The 20435-nt window shown below is 36.3% G+C and overlaps 1 protein-coding gene and 1 non-coding gene across 2 annotated transcripts; both read left to right on the top strand.

Moving 5' to 3' along the window:
- The first annotated feature begins 671 nt into the window (after positions 1 to 671).
- On the top strand, positions 672 to 771 carry LOC142177721 (U6 spliceosomal RNA). Its single transcript, XR_012706281.1, has one exon. It is a non-coding gene; the product is annotated as a U6 spliceosomal RNA (small nuclear RNA).
- A 3367-nt stretch (positions 772 to 4138) lies between these two features.
- On the top strand, positions 4139 to 4459 carry LOC107825827 (auxin-responsive protein SAUR50-like). Its single transcript, XM_016652742.2, has one exon. The coding sequence runs from the start codon at positions 4139 to 4141 to the stop codon at positions 4457 to 4459; it is 321 nt and encodes a 106-aa protein (XP_016508228.1).
- Positions 4460 to 20435: the final 15976 nt, after the last annotated feature.

Genomic DNA, 20435 nt, shown 5'->3' with positions numbered 1-20435 from the left:
GTCAGAAATCTTAATCTCATTTAGTTATATCTTTCTCGTGGAAATTAAATGAAGCATTAGAGAAATATACTACTTTTGGTGCTGCAACCTTCTTTGTCACTTGTTATCTGTAGCATCATGCTCATGTATAAGCACTTCAAAATTCTCCCAAATTTAGAAGCTGTCTTGTTTTGACAATACTATTATCTATCTTGTTGCATGCAAATTTGGACTTTCACTTAAAAAAAAATAAAAAATCATAAAGGTTGGACGCACTCAGGGGTGGAGGCACAAGCCCAGATATGGGCAGAGGCGGAGCCAAAATTTGAAGTTTTGGGATTTTGAACTTGTCATCAAACTCATAGTTCATTTTGTTACTGGATTCGCGATTAAACATTTGCATATACTAAATGAATTTTCTAATACAAAAATAGAGTATATGTAAAAGCTACTGAATTCATCGGTAAGACTCTCCCTCCATCCCTCAATATGGGTTCGGCCATATTCAATTGCTTCTGTTCAAATAGTTTATTTTTACTAAGAAATTTATTAAATATGCATACATATTAAATTTAGAACCCAATATTAGTACTTGAATTCGTTGTTCTAAAATTCAAAACCCATAAATTTAAAATTATGCTCCACCTCTAGCCATCACGCAAGAGTTTTTGGCTATTGAGTCCTTTCATGAAGTCGTTTAGGAGACATTTGATAAAATTGGAAGGACAGAAAGAAAATTTGCGTAGCCCATGTGTAATGGATGATACACAAATTGAGAAAGATTCCTTTCATGAAGATGTTTGATGACATTATACTTCTGGGGTTGAAAAACCATCACTACTTTCCTTTTCCCTTTATTTTCCTATTACCAATTAAACACAATGTAACCCTCCACCAATAGCTAGCCACTCAAATTTCATCTTTATAATGCTGTTAATTCACAATGTTTCTTTCCTTTTCTTTTTGCAGATTTGGATAAATTGCATTTTAATCCATTAATTCTTAATATCAAATGCAGCCGGAATTGATTTGAAGTGTATAATGTTTGTTTTACTTGGTCTAAGCCACCCTAAATAATGGTAATTTAAGGTCCATCAAGTTAATTTGGTTTTTCCATACATAACACTTCTTTAATTATTTAATTTGGCATGCTGAGTAACATATCCTAAAAATGCTCTTGACATTGGAATGTTAATCTTAATTATTAATTATCAAAAGGAAAGTAAAAAGTTATGATCATATATCAATCAAGATACTTTATTTTTAAGAAATAAAAAATTGGAAAGGAAATTTCAAATCGTTTATTCTGTTTGGTCAAGTCAAAAGAATAATAGGCAAGTGTGGAATAATGGCACTTTGAGACTTTGCTCCGATTTCTATTTTATCACAAGACAAACAATAACCCCTTGATAAATGGTCGAAAAGAAGGAATTGTATAATAGAAACCCAACGAAATTGTTAGGAAGCTTCTTGATCAGTTGAAATAGGACAACATCCTTTTCAAAGAATAGATGAGAACTTTTTAACATCGTCAAAGAGCCAAATATACCCCTTTATGTTCGAAAATGGTCTAAAAATATCCCTTGTTATACTATTATGTTATCTATACCCTTACAGTCATACTTTGGATTCAAATATACCCCTCATTTAAACGGAGGGACACGTGTCATCGTCATGTTGGTCAATTCTAAATATCTCATAATTAATTAAAAAGACCCATTATCCATACCCGAAAAATAATTTATTTTTGTAAAAACTGGAAAAAGCTAAAAAAATATTTTTACTAAAAACTGAAAATATTTTTTTTTTGAAAAAAACTGAAAGATATTTTCTAAAACAATATTTTTGTAAAAACTGAAAAAAAAATTGAAAAGTAATTAAAAACTGAAATATTTTTAACTAAAAAAAAAAGAAAATATATTTTTTTTCAGTTTTTACAAAAACACTGCTTTAGAAATTTGCTTTTTAGTTTTTTTTCTAGTTTTTACAAAAATATTATTTTAGAAAATATTTTTCAGCTTTTTTTAAAGCAGTTTTTTTTGTAAGAACTGGAAAAAAAATATTTTCGTTTTTTTTCAGTTTTTAGTAAAATAAATTTCAGTTTTTACAGAAAAATATTGCTTTAGTAAATTGATTTTCACTTTTTTTTCCAGTTTTTTTAAAAACATTGTTTTAGAAAATATTTTTCAGTTTTTTCTAAAGCAATTTTTTGTTAAAACTGAAAAAAAAATATTTTCGTTTTTTTCAGTTTTTAGTAAAAATAATTTCAATTTTTTCCAGTTTTTACAAAAAAAAAAATTGCTTTAAAAAATTACTTTTCGGGTATGATTAATGGGTATTTTTAATTAATTAGAAGATATTTAGAATAACCAACAGGACAGTGACACGTGTCCCTCCGTTTAAATGAGGGGTATATTTGAACCCAAAGTATGACTTCAGGGGTATAAATAACCCAATAATATAACGAGAATATTCTTAGATCATTTTCAAAAGTAAAGGAGTATATTTGTCGTTTTAACATTATTACTATTATTTAGTGTTGTCCTTTCTATTTGTCATTTTAGTATATCTGGTCTAAATTATTCATTGCTTTAAACAATTAAGAAGGTAATATATATTTTCAATTTATACTGAAAGAATACTTATAGCCATTAAATTTTAACCTAAGGAAGAGATAAGAAGAATTTAGTCAAATACTCCTTATAATTATGCTTTTAAATAAATTATACCAAAAGCTTAAGCAACAAACAAAAAATAATATTATTTTTCTTTATTTTTGTTGGTATACAATGAAAAATCAAATAAAATTCTCAAAATCTTTCTTAAGCTACATGGCTCAAATCTACTAGGAGCAGAAACTCCATATCTTTAAGCGCATATTTCCAGACTAGCAAATCTTCTTTATGTTCGTGTCGTTCCTTTGACAAAAATCTGCAAATAAATTTGCCTCCTGCCAAATATGTTTGATATAAGCCTTGCCTGCTTCAGAAAAATAGTTATAGTCTTCAATAATATAAGCTTGACAACATGTAGACAACCTGCTTCCACTTCCAATTCTTTAAATTCTAATTATTTTGCTAATTTTAGCATTTTTAATACTCAATTTTTTTTAATGCTAATAGTAATTTTCTAATTTTCGAAAAATAAAACAAATATATATAGAGAGAATAAAAGAAATATATATATATATATATATATATATATATATATATGATGTAGGCCACAGTTAAAGGGACCTAGATGTCCCAATGAAAGGCTACAATAGGCATTAAACACAATGACATTGGCACCCAACATCAACATTGTCCTTGAGCCTTACACTCTCCCCAAAAACACCTGCCCCTCTCTCCTCTTACCCCACAACTCCACATGGCTTTGTTTCTCTCCTTTCTTCCATTTCTCTAACTCTTCCTTTTTTATTCAAATTTTTTGGTTGTTTGAATTTTAACTCCCCCTCCTCCACAAAGAATAGGTGACTTATACCTATTGTAAAATTTACTTATCTATCCTCGGTGTATATATATATATAAAATAAAAAAGGACGGTACCCAAGAAGTTGTGAAATAGATAATCTACCTTAATATATAATCAGTGACTCTGATTCCACATTTGTATGGTTACACCAAATCTAATAATTTAATCCTAGGAGTCACAAATTAAAATAATAATGCACATCACTTAAACATGGTTACGTACTCCCTCCGTGCCAATTTATGTAAACCTGTTTGATTGAGCACGAAGTTTAAAAAAAAATAAAGACTTTTAGAATTAGTAATCCAAAATAAGTCAAAAAGGCCCCAGAGTATTTGTGTGGTTATAAAAGCTTCTCAATAAGGGTAGAATTGTAAGTTTAAGTAAAATTGTTTCCAAATTTAGAAATAGATCATTCTTTTTAGAATGGACCAAAAAAAATAGGTTTAATCGGAACGGAGGGAGTAATAAAAGTTTATTTACAAGACATAGCTAAATAACAAGGGCCAAGAGGTATAATAACTAAAAGCTTGTCTATTTATATCCCCCCTCAAACCCCCTTTCTTTCCACCGCTCATTTTCCTATAAGTCCTAAAGACATTCTGTTTTTGCTCTTCTGACTTCTCCTCACGAAAGAAGTTGATCTTCTTTTCAAGAAACAAGCTAAAACTTCCTCTAGTAAAACAAAATGGCCATAAGAAAATCCTCAAACAAGTTGTCACAAACAGCAGTGATTAAGCAAATCTTGAAAAGGTGTTCAAGTTTGGGAAAAAAGCATGGATATCAAGATGAAGAAGGACTTCCTCTTGACGTTCCCAAAGGGCATTTTGTAGTTTACGTTGGCGAAAACAGAACAAGATACATTGTTCCAATTTCAATTTTAACTAGACCTGAATTCCAGTACCTCCTACATCGCGCTGAAGAAGAATTTGGCTTTGATCATGACATGGGCCTTACAATTCCTTGTGATGAACATGTTTTTGAATCTCTAACGTCATCGTTAAGGTAAAATTAAAGACAGAAAATCGAGAAGACGAGGAACTAGCAGCTAGGATGTTGGAAGGAAAATTTTATACAGAAGTTCAAGAATCTGTTTTATTGCTTCTGTCCTTCATTTATCTTCTAAGTCACATTTTTCTTTTTTCTTTTTTTTTTTGGGGACTTTTGGGATCATGTTTATTGTTAACTAATTAACTGGAAATCCAATGTTAAGGATTTCTGTTTGTAAATCTCGAAAGTTTGTAATTTTCCTCGCAGTGGTGTTTAACAACATTTGTACCCTGTGAGAGAGTAATTAAACTTAATTATATATATTTTTTGGCTTAATATAATACCTTTCTTTTTCATTATTTGTCCAATTTATCTTTTCTTGGGGCTGTCCTTTAATTTGTGTAGATTCTGCTGATCTCAAGATTTTCAGGTTGCTTTTCTTTTTCTGGTTTTCTCACCGTTTTTCCCCATCATTGTCTAGGGGCACTATACGAGAATGAGGTAGGTAAAATTAGAAGAGAAAAGATGTGCATGTAAGTATTAATCTGCATTTTGAACTGATAAATACGGTGGATTGGCAGAAGCATTTTTAACTAATATATGTTTACTTATAATGGTATGAAAAATATTTAATGAAGTAGATTTTCCATTGGGAGGTAATTGCATGATGTTCACTAGAAAGACACAACAATATGTTTGGAAAGTACAATGATTGCCTAGTCCTTTAGCCCTCACAGCGTATAGTTGACGTTTATTTAAAAAACAGGTGAAAATTTTCTTTTCGAACATTTTTTTGTCAGTTAGACATATTGCGGACTAGTAGAATAATTAATTATTGGCATATTCAGAATAGTGGTTTTCACTAACGAATTCAAAAATAAAAATAAAAAAAAATACAAAGAAATTAAGGGAATTCAACATATAATACATATACATAGAAAAAAAATTAATCTTATATACTGTTAATTTTCGGGGAAGGGGGTTCGACTGAACCCGTTCCGCCCACCTAGCTCCACCCCTGATTCAGAATGTCAAGAGTGACAATTTATGTGATGGAATAGTCAATAGCGTACCTTTCGCAAAAACTGAGATTTTTTTTTCAAATGCCATTAAACTTTTTTATTTTTTAGCTCAAGAGGTGCTTTCAGCTTTTGCAAAATTTGAGGTGTTCAAAATTTTTAAAAAAAATCAGCAGTTTTCTGAAAACGAGCGTCATTAATAATGTATGGGACTTTTCATGCGAACAAAGATTACTATGATATAGATACATATCTAAGGATTGTAGGTGTAGAGCTATATATGAATGGCCTTTCCGTATATAGGAAGGGGTATTCTTAATTTATAGAAATATGAATGGTTCTGAATTTTTACAGAGCCCACTTGTAGAGGGGTGCGGGGGGATTTTTCAGTGAAATTATGTTACGTTGGATAAGAGTTGCAGGGGTTATAAATAGTGCAATGCTGTAATGGTGTGGGAAAAATACTCTATCCATCCTCCCATCTATATAGATATCTGTCTATCTGTCTATTCAGAAGCGGATTCAGAATTTAAGTTTTATGCGTTCAATTTTTAAAATTTTTAGTATTAAAGCTATTCAATTTTTAAAATTATAGATTCAAATATACTATTTCTTACAATTTTAATAAAATTTTACATAAATTTATATTCCGTATCAAAAGTATTGGGTTCAAATAAAACTTTACTAGAATACTAGAATCCGCCTCTATGTCCGTCTAATTATCTATTTCTACGTATCTATGTGATACAAGCCAGAGAGAACAACACCCCAAAAGCTAGTAATTGGGGTGGGATAGTCCAAGACAATATAAACCCTACATCAGCAAACCACCACACCCCATATCCCTCGTCCTTGACGGTTGTGTATCACCATCCATGGCACGGTGGGCACAGAGGATGGTAGATGGCCGTTGATACAACCCATGAATATCACACCCAAAAGCTGCTATTAAGGTAGGAGAGCACAACGCTATATCAACCCCACATCAATACATTGCAATATCGATGTGTGGGACTCAAGTTTCATACCTTGCAATGGAGCATAACACATAACACTATGTATCTCTCCTGTGGCAGATGTAGCCTTTCACAGCAGGTGTGGCTGTAGAATGCAGAATTCGAGTCCCTGCTATGAACCTTAGCTTCATCAAAATTATGCAAGGGGTTTAATTCTTATATGATCACAATGTAATGCGTTTATAACTATCATGTCACTTAAGAGTTAACGATATATATGAAGCTGTCTATCATAAACGTGAATTGATAATCTGAAAAAGAGTGATACGTGGTCTGTTATACCTTTTTCTAATATTAAACTCTTCTAATTAGTTAATTTTGTCAAAATATCTTATCTTAGAGCCCATAACATAAGAGTATCGCAAAGGTATATAAACCTCTTTAGACATTGGAGCAACTTTCTTATAATAGAATTTGTGAATGACCAAGTACTCTGAAATTTTAATGTCTAGAATTATCACATCTATTGCTTCCCTTCAAAGAAGTGGTTTCTTTTCTTATATTAGGCTAAAAGAAAAGAGTTTGTTCCGCATACTCCAGCTTCACAGAGAAAATAAATTAAGGACCATAAGAATGTTGGTTAATGACTTCATCTTCATCATCTATATATCTGCTTCTTTAGCTAACTCCTCTAATTAACTTCTAATTATGAAATTCTGTACTTCCCTTGATATAAACTACAACGAGGAATTATGTATCCCCAAGGCAAAAACAATTGGGAATGGAAATCATTGGAGGCAAAAACATGTTTTAATTCGAGGGGATTATATGCCATTCATTTATTTAGTCCTAGGTCCAAAGAAAAAACAAAGTGAAGACCATGCCTGTGTATATTGTTTTGATTATCTTAGCTATCCAAATTAGTTGGGTGAACTTCAAATATAATATGGTTAAATGATTAATGGCCGAATATTTAAAACATAGGTGGAATTATAATTAGTAGTAGTACTATATAACAAGCATGCTGATGTTGGCAGGGGCGGAGCTACGGTGTTATTTGCGGGTTCGGCCGAACGCAATAGCTTTTGTTCAACCCCTGTATTTATATTAAAAAATTCAATAAATATGTACAAATTATTAATTTAGAACCTAATAACTTGAAATGATTATAATCCCGAACCCATAAGGTCCAAATCCTAGCTCCGCATCTGGAGGTGGGCACTCTTCACCTGAAACTATCTAATTAAACTCTATCTATGGACAAAGTGCCAACATATATACTGGCTTATGGATAAAGATTGTCTAAAATAAGTATGCAATACAAGTTGCTACCTTACGTATATACTTTAATTTGTTAAATAGCAAGTAGTAGGGATCGATGTTCTCATTGTTATACACAACTGGGGTTTAGGTCATTAATCTTCTAGACTTGCAAACTAATTAAAAACTACATATCTCTCTCTACATACATACGTACGTAAAACCTGACAAATGTGAGACAGACACACACAATGGTGCATAATTCATTTGACAAGTAAAATTTCAGATTAAAAAAGGGGACCACAACCTTAATCGTAGTAATGCAGAGGAGACAATGTTCACATGCAAAATAGAGAAAGATTATTGAAATTGATGTATATGGTAGTTTCAACTCCACATTCAACCGTGTCTTTTCAAAATTTCTTTTTACTATAAGATCTTCAGCCATAATTTCTTGTTTCTATTCTTCACATTACGTCAACTATGACATGCCATCCATAATACACTGATGTGATAAAACGGTCTAAAGATACTTTTAACATGGTTAAAATCTTTCCTTGGACTTCGATGACCGTAAATACTCGAATCATGTGGGTGACACACAGTTAATCTCCAAATTAGCCCTTAAACGGTGATGAGTCATATAAAACTTAGTTCAAGAGGGAGATTGTTGGGTGTGTGTAAATAAAGTTCCACATTGGTAGCTGAAAAGACTCGGAGCCTACACATAAAGTGTAGGGATCTCTTAATGGTGTGAGACTTTTTGGAAAAACCGTGCGGACTTGGCCCAAATAGGACAATATCACACCATGTTAAGAATATCATTGCCAAACCATTCAATTGAGGCGTTTTGGACGGAGTTTTCTGATGACGAATTCCTTGTTCTCTGCAATAGTTATCAAAGGGACCACAATATTCACCACCATTATTAGTGCGAATATATTTTAATTTCTTCCCCGTATATCTCTCAGCTAAGGCCTGAAATTCCTTAAACACGCCAAGTGCTTGATCTTTGGATTTCAAAAGATATACCGAGAGCTTTCGAGAATGATCATCAATGAAGGTCACAAAGTAAAGTGTACCACCTTTTGACTTTACTTTAAAAGGACCACACAAATTAGAGTGTACAAGTTCCAATAATTCGGGCTTTCTTGAAGGAGAGTCCTATGAAAGGAAACCCTTTTCTGTTTGCCAACTAAACAATGGATATACCTTTTCAGCTTTGTTTGTTTCACTCCAGAGAGTAAATTTTTCTTAGCCAAATACATAATCCCCCTCTCGCTTAAATGACTCAGTCTTCTATGCCATAATTTTGATAAAGTATCACCTTCCACTAGGTTTATGGAGTCATTAAGAATAGAGCCATGTGCAATATATAAATGAGAAGACTTGACTCCTCGAGCCACTACTAATGAGCCATTGGCGAGCTTCCATTGGCCAATAAAGAGGGCATTACGGTAACCTTCATTGTCTAATCTTCATGCAGAGGTCAAATTGAAAGAAACGTATGTAGATGCTTGACATTATGAAGAACTAACTCTGAACTATTATTAGTTTTCAAATAAACTGTGTCAACACCAAACACCTTAACCTCACTGGCATTGCCCATAGTTAACACTCTAGAGTCAACAGGAGTATACGATGAGAAAAAGTATTTTCTTGGTGTGACATGTGATGTAGCTCCAGAATCTATTATCCAGCTCGTCTCATGGGATACCAAATTGATGATATTTTTATCATAAGCAAAAAGAACGTCATTTCGAACAATAGCAACAATATTGTTCTCGTTATTTTCAACTTTCTTTCCTTGTCTTTCTTTAATTTGTGGCAGAACCTTTTGATATGTCCTTTCTTGCCACAATGGTTACACGGATAATTCTAATATTTGGACTTTGACTTACTTCTGTTTTTGCCTCTGCTCCTCAAACCTCTTGTTCTATCTCTCTCCCAGTCTTCTGTAACCAAAATATCTACTTGTGTGGAAGAACCCTAAGATTCTCTCCTTACTTCCTCGTTCAATACACCACTCTTGGCATATTCCATGGTCACCTTACCACTAGGAGCTGAATTTGTCAAAGAAACACGAAGAGTTTTCCCAAGAGTCTGGCAGAGTATTAAGACGCTAAAGTCCTTGTATCTCATCATCAAAATTAACTCCCATTCCAGACAACTGATCAAGGACATCTTAAAAATTATTTATATGATTAAGGATAAGACTGACCTTCTTGTACTTAAAGGTCATCAATTGCTTCAGCAGGAACAACATGTTATTCCTAATTTTTGAAATATAAAGAACAAACACCTAACATAGACTGCCATTTATTTTTTCACATATCTTAATTCAGCTACCTTTCTTTTCTTTTTAATGCTAGAAAGGGAATGCAGATGAAGATATTTATCAAATATGTAAGAAATGATAATGGTGATGGAGAAACGGTGCTTCGTAGCAGGGACATAGTGCCTTCAAATTTTTTAATTGTATATATATAAACTGTAAAATCCCTTAATATAAGAGAAGACTTTAGTGTACTGGCAAAGCGGTTCAAAACTTCATTTTGATCACATGTTCAAATCTCATACGTGATATACTAATACATTGTCTAAAACCCTTGATACATATGCATTCCTAGCTCTGCCAATGCTTCGGAGTCGGCCTTTACAAATATATGGTAAACAAATATAGATAGAATTAATATATACATAACTCATCTCTCTCGTTAACATAAACTTACTTAACGTCTAAATTTTAAATTTGCCACTAGAGGTGCCAAAATAGTTAAAGGAAAACTGTTATCCACCCATATTATCCATTAAAAAATAGGTTGAATAATGAAGTTTTTAAAAACTGGTCGAATATGGATAAGAACCATATTATCCACTTAGAAAATGGTTAACCAATGAATAACTAATGTGTTTAATTTTTACATTTGTAAAGCCTCAAATTGGGGGTTCCTCAAGTTTGGATCGGAAGACTAGGAACTCTCCCATAAGCGATCATATTCAAGAAGTCATGGATAATATGGATATCCATATTATCCGCCGGATAACTCGTTTTTTATCCGTCTCAAATACGCGTCGGGCCGGATAATTTATCCGTTTTTTGAGTTGCCCATTTTCGACCCTCTCATATCCGACCCGACCCTCCCGTTTGCTACCCTATTTGCCACTTGTCAAAAGTGAGTTGAATCCCATTGTCACCATGCATTGCATGCATGCATGTTAATTGGCGAGTAGTTGCTAGAAGTGGCTTCATAATTGTCTCTGAAAATGTAAACGTTCGAGAAGTAGAAATCTAAAGTGATGATAATAGACACTGGGGGAGCCACTAATGTTGGGAGGGTAGGCAAATGTGTAGGGAAGATATTGTACTCTTTGTAACACCAATAACTATAGAGGTCAAGATAGTTACTTTTAAATAGTTCAAGCAGATTGTGACTATTTTATGTTATTTGCTCACTTTGTAAGCTCTCCAACCTACACAGATTCAACACCTCTAAATAATATCTCAAGCTCCTTTACATTAGTTGAGTTTTCTAGAAAAATATCAAACTTATTGTCCACTCTTTCCATGACGATGCCATTTGATATGCCCATCTCAATATGATTTCTTCTTTTGTTCGAATCCAATTCTTTTTCTATTTTTTTTTTCCATTTTCTTATCATCGACTCAATCTTTACCATTGTATACGGCCAAAGTTGAGCTCGACTACAACTTGGTAGATTAGACTTAGAACGTGGCAATCAAGGACTGAAGATTAACCTCGAGTCCCACCGAGCTAGAACCCGAGATCGAGAAGACTGCCTTCGAGGAACATTAAGTTCGGTGTCGACCTTAGCCTCGAACGAGTCTGGAGAAATATTGTTGAGATAACTAACAGAAGACCGAAATATCCGTGACCGGTCAGATATTACGGCGAAAATTTCGGCACGAATCAATAAGGAACCGACAATCAGCGAATCAAGAGAGATCTTTTACCTTTTTATAGAATCGTACCTAAAGTAGGATTCCTCTACTATATAAAGGGGAGTTTGATTATTCATTGGACACATTATAACACGCGTCTCAAATCAATATATTATTATTCTCTTCAAGTTCCTATTATTCTTTTGTTGTTCTGTTCTGATATCAATAAGAATATTTTTGGTTCGAGGGTGGCTAACCTTCCAAGGCTAAGACTGTTCAACTTGTGTGGTTAGCATTTACTTTTCCATTACTTATTTCAATTGCAATCTGATTTATCGTTTTTTATCAAGTTAGATCACGTATCCTTAAAACCACCTACATATTTAATTATTATCTGATTTTGAGGATAAACTGTTTGACGCCCAACGTGGGACTAAGGATAATAGTGGTTATTTAATATAAATCTCCATAATACACACTACTTTACACTTGCTCTTTGAAGTGTCTTTAATTTCAGGTTAAAACATAAAATGTCAAATTCTCAATCAGCATCCCTACATGTTGACAACGAGTCCGATCACCATGGTGAAAATAATAATATAGCGCCCAGTAACGAGGTACCGACCGCTGATCCTATCGAAGTTTCTGTCGCATACCCAATTAATTCTAATTCACATGTGGCTATCGACATGAACCTGCCTACTTGTAATACCCTAAATTTTTTTGAAGTAATTAAGCGCTATTAAAAAAGTTGATATGCGCTAATTATATTATTTTGTGTGCAGACAAGGACTATTATATGAATGATATCAATTGATCATGATAATATATGTATGAGGTACATAAATAATGGTTTATGGTCTAAGAAGATCCCCTAGGCTAAGTCAAGATGAAAATTTTATGATGGGATAAAGTTTCAAGTGAGTTCGCATAAGACCTAAATTCAAGCGAGTATAACTCTTTTGATATGACGATTTATATGGTGTATTACCTATAAAAAGAAAGGTCTATTTGTCTAATTTCTAACGCTTTAAACCGCTCATTATTTGGACATTCCTACAAGAAGTTATGACCAAATTACCAAATGCTGGCAGAATGCGATTCTGCGACCATTATGCGATCGCATAAGTGGTTATGCGACCGCAAACTGGTCGCAGAATGGACCAGTACAGCCCAGTTTTTGGCACCGATTTTGCGGTGCATTTTGTGACCCGCATAGCCATTCTGCGGTCCATTATGCGACCACAGACCTGATTTCGAAGGGTTAATTTTTCTATTTCCATAACCCGACCCCATTTTGATAAATAGGCTTTAGAGCTTATTTTGGAGCAATCATCTGAGGTTTTTTTTAGAGAGAAGTGAGAGTGTTCTAGAGAGAGAAAGTAGATGAAGTATTTTGTTCATCAAGATCTTGCCCAAGCTTTGAAATCCAACAAGGAAATCTCACAAGATCATCATCTAAGAGGTCAGATTTAAACCCCTAGTCTTCAATTTCAAGTTTGGGGGTAAAGAATGGGTTATTGGGAGTATGATTCTTGGGTGTAAGAGTATTATTTATACATACTTGTACTAATAAGGTTTGTGGAAATATTGTTGAGCTCAAACAAGTAAATATTGGGTTGTGGAGTGAAGGAAATATTGTAGAAGAACCTTGTAGTTAAATTTACACATCTAGTGTTTGATAAAATGCTCAAATGAGCTGAGACCATGAATATCTTCCTAATAAATGGTTCAATTTTGTTATGTCTCAAAACAAATTAGGATTGCTAGAATTTTTGAAATATTGTAGTAATTTAAGAAAAGCTCAAAGCAAGGTATGTTGGCTAAACTACTTTCTTAGAATTGAATTCAATGATGTTCTCATAAGTTTCAAGTATGGTTGTTTCAAGTTCCTTATTTTATATTCCGAGTTGTTCCCAATAAATTCGATTGTCCCGAATAAGCAAAGTGTCGAGAATTAAGTATTCAAAACGTGTTCCAAATGTTCCTAACACATTATGTTATCCTTTGGGAGTGTGTTCAAGAATGATATGTGTATTAAAATGCTATGTCTTTGAGTTGTCTTTCAAATGAAGGTTATGATTCCAAATTGTGTGAGAAAACTCAATATGCTTAAGACTCTTAATTGCTCATATGTGTACCTAAAGTCTTGATTGGAAATGTCTTACTGTTGATAACCTGTAAAGTTAGTTGGAAGTAAAATAAGATAATTAGGATATAAAGTATGGCCAATGTGCAAGAGTGAAAGTTATACTTATAGCCAATGGCGCCAATGAAATTAAAAGATGTGAAAGAAGTATGAAATGCGATGATTGATATAAGTGAAAGTTATATTTGTGGCCAATGGTGCCAATGAAATGAAATGATGTGAGAAAGGTTATGAAATGAGCCTTGATTCAACTATTCTGAATTGACTTCGAAAATAGAATTGCCTAAAAGCTTATAAACTCAAGTCATGCCTATATGTGGTTGTTTTAACAGGCGCCATGATTATGAGTATTTTCAATGTGTTTTGCGTTATTACATATTCGTGAGTGAAAATTGTGTATTACCCTTTTGGGGGGAAATATGTCAAGAATAAATTGTGTGTTATTTGTTGATGATTTTAACTTGCGCATTAATTACCAATTATTTTACTCCATTTCTCGAAAAGAAATCTATTGTGCTTAAATTGTTCATTTCCAATGAACTTAAAGTTGTGATTTCCGGAATATTATATGTATGTTGATATTTATGATGATGATACATGAGAGGGAAGAAATGAAAGTATGAAATAACAAATATGGCCAACGTGCCTTGAATAAAGAATCTTCTGAATGGCCAAAAGAGCCAAGAAAATATTGTTGTTGTTATTGGTTAAAAATACTAGTGGAGATTTATACAATGTGGAAGATGATGAGGTATATACATTTGCACCTATGTTATTTTTGTGAATTATTTCCCTTATTTGGGATGAGATTGATGTGATAAAATTATTCCTCTTATTTGGGATGAGATTGATGTGATAAAATTATTCCTCTTAATCGGGATAAGATTGATTGATATAAAAGGGTTGATGTCTCAAATAAGACAGCCTAGCCGATCGGGTCGTGATCAGACACCATGCCGTACACATGGTGGTGATTGTACTGGAAATTGTAATTGAAATTGTGATTTTGGTTGATGTCATCAAATAAGACAGCCTAACCGATCGGGTCGTGATCGGACTCCATGCTAGATTCACGGTGGTATATTTTCATAGAGATTATGATTGAGATTGTGGTTGATGTCTTCAAATAAGATGACCTAGCTGATCGGGTCGTGATCGGACTCCGTGCTAAAAGTACGGTGGTATTGGTATTGATAGTGATTGTGGTTGATGTCTCTAATCGGATAACCTAGCCGATCGGGTCGTGATCGGACTCCGTGCTAAAAGTACGGTGGTATTGGTATTGTGAACGGTGGTATTGGTATTGTAAAAGGTGAAATTGTAAACAGTGATATATCGGTGCTAAAGATCTCCCAACAAAAAAATAATATTATCATCATATTTTGATTATCACTTCACAATGTTATCTTCATATTTTGAAAATTATTATGTTTTAACTTGGCATTTGAATATCATTGATTGTTGATTGTTGTTTCCACGGTTTTCCCTTTCTTACATTGACATTCTATTTTGAAAGAGGACAGTTAGCTTTACATACTAGTACTATTCCATATGTACTAATGTCCCTTTTGCCGGGGGCGCTGCATCTTCAATGGATGCAGGTGATTCAGCAGCGGGCAACTTTGGTCCTCGTTAGCAGTTACTCCCTATTCAACATGTTTTGGTGAGCCCTACTCTATTCCGGGCCCGATGTCACTTGATGTTACACTTTGTGTCTTGAGGTATAGCCGGGGCCTTGTTGCCGGTACTTCCATACTATTCTTCTGTCATATTTAGAGGCTCCATAGATAGGTTGTGGGTGGTGTATGATGTTGGGAATTGAACTAGAAATGTTGCTATTTGGCGAACATATTTTTCATTATATCTATAAACTTGTAATACTTTGGAAATTATGAATGAAGTTGCTAAGGGAATGAAATAGGAGTTGTTAATATAATATTTTCAGTGTTTGATTAATGGAGTGCATCTCCTCTTTATTCTTGGATGAGTTTGGGTAGAAGAAAATCTAATAGGCTTGCTCGGCCGGGTTCACTCGGTTGAGCGCCGGTCGTGCTTTCCAAGTTTGGGGCGTGACACTACCAACCCCAAAATAGCGTTCGTGGTGGAGTCCGATCGGCGACTCAAAACACACAAAATGTTGGTGGAGACGGGATCAGTTTAAGGGTGATCTTCGACATGTTGCAGGCTGAACAGGCGGCAATAGCCCAGCTGCAAAACCAAAGCCATGCACCGAGCAGATTTGAGCCCGATCCACCCAGGGATGTTACCTGCAGAGACGAACTGGTCGCAGAGAGATCGAATGAGAACGAATCGCGGACTAACCCGAGATCATAAAAATGCTCGAGGAACTGACAAAACGAGTGGAATCAGGGGAGAAGAAAATCAAACCTAATGACAAAAAAAAATGGAAACTCACAATTCCAGAGTAGACCAAATCACGGGAGCACCGCCGATATTGAAAGGCCTGGATATCAATAAGTTAGTACAAAAATCTTTTCCTCCGAGCTTGGCTCCGAAGCCGATCCCCAATAAATTCTGTATGCCCCAGATACCTAAGTATAACGGAACGACCGACCCAAATGAGCGTGTAACCTCTTATACATGTGCCATCAAAGGGAACGACTTGGAGGACGATGAGATCGAGTCTGTCCTGTTGAAGAAGTTCGGAGAGATGCTGTCGAAGGGAGTTATGATATGGTATCACAACTTACCTCCTAATTCTATTGATTCATTTGCTATGCTTGCGGATTCTTTCGTGAAAGCACACGCCGGGGCCATCAAGGTTGAAACCAAGAAATCAGACCTTTTCAAAGTAAACTAGAAGGATAACGAGATGCTCAGAGAATTCGCGTCCCAATGTCAAATGGAACGAATGGACCTTCCCCTTGTCGCTGATGATTGGGCCATTTAGGCTTTCACCCAAAGGCTCAATGTTCGAAGCTCGGTGGCTTCACAGCAGTTAAAACAAAACCTGATAGAATATCCGTCCGTTACTTGGGCCGACGTGCATAACCGGTATCAATCGAAGATCATAGTGGAAGATGATCAACTCGGGGCCCCTTCGGGGTCTGTCTATCCCGTCAGAAACATCGACAGAATAAAGAGAGACATCGATCGTAAACCGAGCTCAAACATGGATCGGTACCAACCGTATAATGGAGACCGAAGAAGCAGTGGGTCTGGGCGGAACTCTATGAGAAACGAAAGGAGAAGTGACTGAGGTCAGAGCAATCGGGGACTCATGAGTAAAAACAGCTTCGATAGGCCCATCGGGCCCAAAGAAGCACCGAAGTTATCAGAATACATCTTTAATATCGATGTTTCTGCCATTGTATCAGCTGTTGGACGCATCAAAGATACCAAATGGACTCGACCTCTACAGTCTGATCCAAACCAAAGGGATCCTAACCAGATATATAAATATCACGGCACTCACGGCCACAGAATGGAGGATTGCCGGCAGTTGAGAGAGGAAGTAGCCTGACTATTCAACAACGGGCATCTTCCAGAATTCCTGAGCGACCGAGCCAAGAATCATTTCATGAATAGGGATTCTAAAAAAGACCAAACAAGAAAAACCTCAACACGTCATTAACATGATCATTGGTGGGGTCGATGTCCCTGGGGGGCCGATGTTGAAACGCACCAAGGTGTCCATCACGAGGGATAAACGAACCCGAGATTACATACCGGAAGGAACCTTATCTTTCAACGACGAGGATGCGGAAGGGATCATACAGCCCCACAATGACGCACTGGTAATATCTATACTCGTACATAAAATTCAAGTTAAGTGTGTATTAATTGATCCAGGTAGCTCAGCCAACATCATCCGATCGAGGGTCGTGGAGCAGCTCGGTCTACAAGACTAAATCGTGCCCACAGTCCGAGTTATAAACAGATTCAACATGGCATGTGAAACCACTAAGGGTGAGATAATATTACCGGTGAAACACTGTCGGGACCATACAAGAAGCTAAGTTTTATGTAATAGAAGGAGACATGAGGTACAACGCTTTGTTCGGAAGGTCATGGATCCACAACATGAGGGCGGTACCCTCAACTCTGCACCAAGTGATAAAATTCCTAACACCAGGCGGTATTAAGACAATCTACGGAGAACAGCCAGTCGCAAAGGAGATGTTTGCGATTGAAGAGGCGATTCTGATATCCGCACTTACAATGACAAAAGGGGGTCGAGTTTGGTCACAAAGCCAGAAACTAAATAGCAATTACCGACACCAGTTCCGACCCAACCGAAAAACCAGGGGACTGATGAAGACGGTGATTACGGGGTACCTAGGTCTTTTATAGGCCCCAATGATTTTGACGCCACTAAATCAATGGTTGAGGAGCAAGAACATGTCATATTGGTCGAGCATCTACCCGATCGACAAGTATATCTAGGCAAGGGGCTAAATCTCGAGCTCAGGAAAAAACTCATTTAGTTTCTTATGGCTAACATAGATTATTTCGCTTGGTCTCACCTTGATATGACAGGGATCCCACCAGAGATAACCACTCACAAGCTGAGCCTGGACCCGAAGTTCCATCCGGTCAAGCAGAAGAGGAGACCCAGTCCGAGGTCAAACATGCTTTCATCAAGGACGAGGTATCTAAACTCCTTAAAATAGGGTCCATTTGGGAGGTTAAATACCCGGATTGGTTAGCAAATGTAGTAGTAGTCCCTAAAAAAGGGAATAAATTAAGAATGTGCATAGACTATAAGGATTTGAATAAGGCATGTCCCAAGGACTTTTTCCTTTTACCCAACATCGATCGAATGATCGATGCCACGACCGGCCACGAGATCCTCAGTTTTCTCGATGCCTGCTCCGGGTACAACCAAATACGGATGAATCCAGGTGATCAGGAAAAAACCTTATTTATCACTAAATATAGCATATACTGCTATAACATGATACCATTCGGGTTAAAAAACGTCGGTGCCACTTACCAATGCCTAAAAAATAGGATTTTTGAGGAACAATAGGAAGATCAATGAAGGTTTACATTGACGATATGTTGGTTAAGTCCCTGCGAGCAGAGGACCATTTAAAATATTTGCAGGAAACCTTCAGCATATTAAAGAAATACAATATAAAGCTGAACCTGGAGAAATTCGCGTTTGGAGTTGGGTCAGGTAAATTCCTCGGGTTCATGGTTTCCAACCGAGGAATCTAGATCAACCCCGACAAGATCAAAGCCATCGAAGACATCATGGTTGTGGACAACGTGAAGGCCCTGCAAAGGTTAACCGGGCGCATAGCCGCCCTGGGGCAATTCATTTCGAGGTCATCCGATAAGAGCCACCGGTTTTTCACACTATTGAAGAAGAAGAATAGCTTCTCATGGACCCAGAGTGCCAACGGGCTCTGGAGGAACTCAAGCGATATCTATCGAGCTCGCCGCTGCTTCAAACGCCGAAGACATACGAACAACTATTCTTGTACTTGGCCGTATCAGAGATAGCGGTAAGTGGAGTCCTGGTCCGGGAAGAGCAAGGTACACAATTTCCAATTTATTATGTTAGCAAGACCTTAGGTGAGGCCGAAACTAGGTATCTTTACCTAGGAAAGTTGGCGCTCGCTTTGCTAAGTGCCTCTAGAAAACTAAAACCATACTTCCAGTGTCACCCTATATGTGTTGTAACTACTTACCCATTGAGGAATGTTATGCATAATCCTAAGCTCTCGGGCCGGTTGGCCAAATGGGCCGTAGAAATCAGTGGGTACAATATTGAATATCGACCCCGGACCGCCATTAAGTCTCAAATTATGGCAGACTTTGTAGCCGACTTTATGCCGGCCCTAATACCCAAGGTCAAAAGAGAGTTATTAATCAACTCGGGGACCTCCTCGGGGATCTGCACCCTCTTTACGGACGGTGCCTAGAAAGTAAAAGGGTCCGGACTTGGCATCATATTGAAGCTACCAACAGACAATATAGTTAGACAATCTATTAGGACTGTGAAATTGACTAACAATGAGGCCGAATATGAGGCCATGATTGCAGGTCTCGAACTAGCCAAAAGCTTGGGGGCAGAGGTAATTGAAGCTAAGTGCGACTCCCTCCTTGTGGTGAACCAAGTGAATGTGACGTTCGAGGTCAGAGAAGAACGAATAAAAAGGTACCTGGATAAGTTGTAGGTAACAATACATCGATGCAAAGAATGGACTTTGCAACACATACCTCGGGATCAAAATAGTGAGGCCGATGCCCTTGCTAACTAGGGTCATCAGTCGAGGACGACGAGTTCAACTCGGGGGCAGTTGTACAACTTATGAGATCGGTAGTGGAAGAAGGTCATGCCGAGATTAACTCAACGAGCCTCACTTGGGACTGGAGAAATAAATATATAGAATACCTGAAGACCGGAAAACTATCGTCGGATTCAAAGGAATCGAGGGCCCTACGTACAAAGGCAGCCCAGTTTAGCTTATCCAAAGATGGAACCCTGTTCAGAAAGACATTCGATGTTCCACTCGCAATATGTCTTGGACCAGGGGACACCGAGTACGTTTTGAGGGAAATCCACGAAGGCACCTGTGGAAATCATTCAGGCGCCGAATCATTGGTTTGAAAAGTTATCAGAGCCGGCTATTACTGGATCGATATGGAAAAAGATGCAAAGGAGTTTGTATGAAAATGTGATGAATATCAAAGACACGCTCCGATGATTCATCGGTCCGGAGAGCTACTGCATT

The sequence above is a fragment of the Nicotiana tabacum genome, chromosome 23 (assembly GCF_000715075.1).
Source record: "Nicotiana tabacum cultivar K326 chromosome 23, ASM71507v2, whole genome shotgun sequence".
NCBI classification, from domain to species: domain Eukaryota; kingdom Viridiplantae; phylum Streptophyta; class Magnoliopsida; order Solanales; family Solanaceae; genus Nicotiana; species Nicotiana tabacum.
The sequence above is the reverse complement of the archived record's forward strand: the minus strand, read 5'-3'. Positions and strand labels throughout refer to the sequence as shown.

Coding starts and splice junctions, on each gene's coding strand:
- LOC107825827 (XM_016652742.2), top strand. CDS start 4,139: ATGGCCATAAGAAAATCCTCAAACAAGTTGTCACAAACAGCAGTGATT.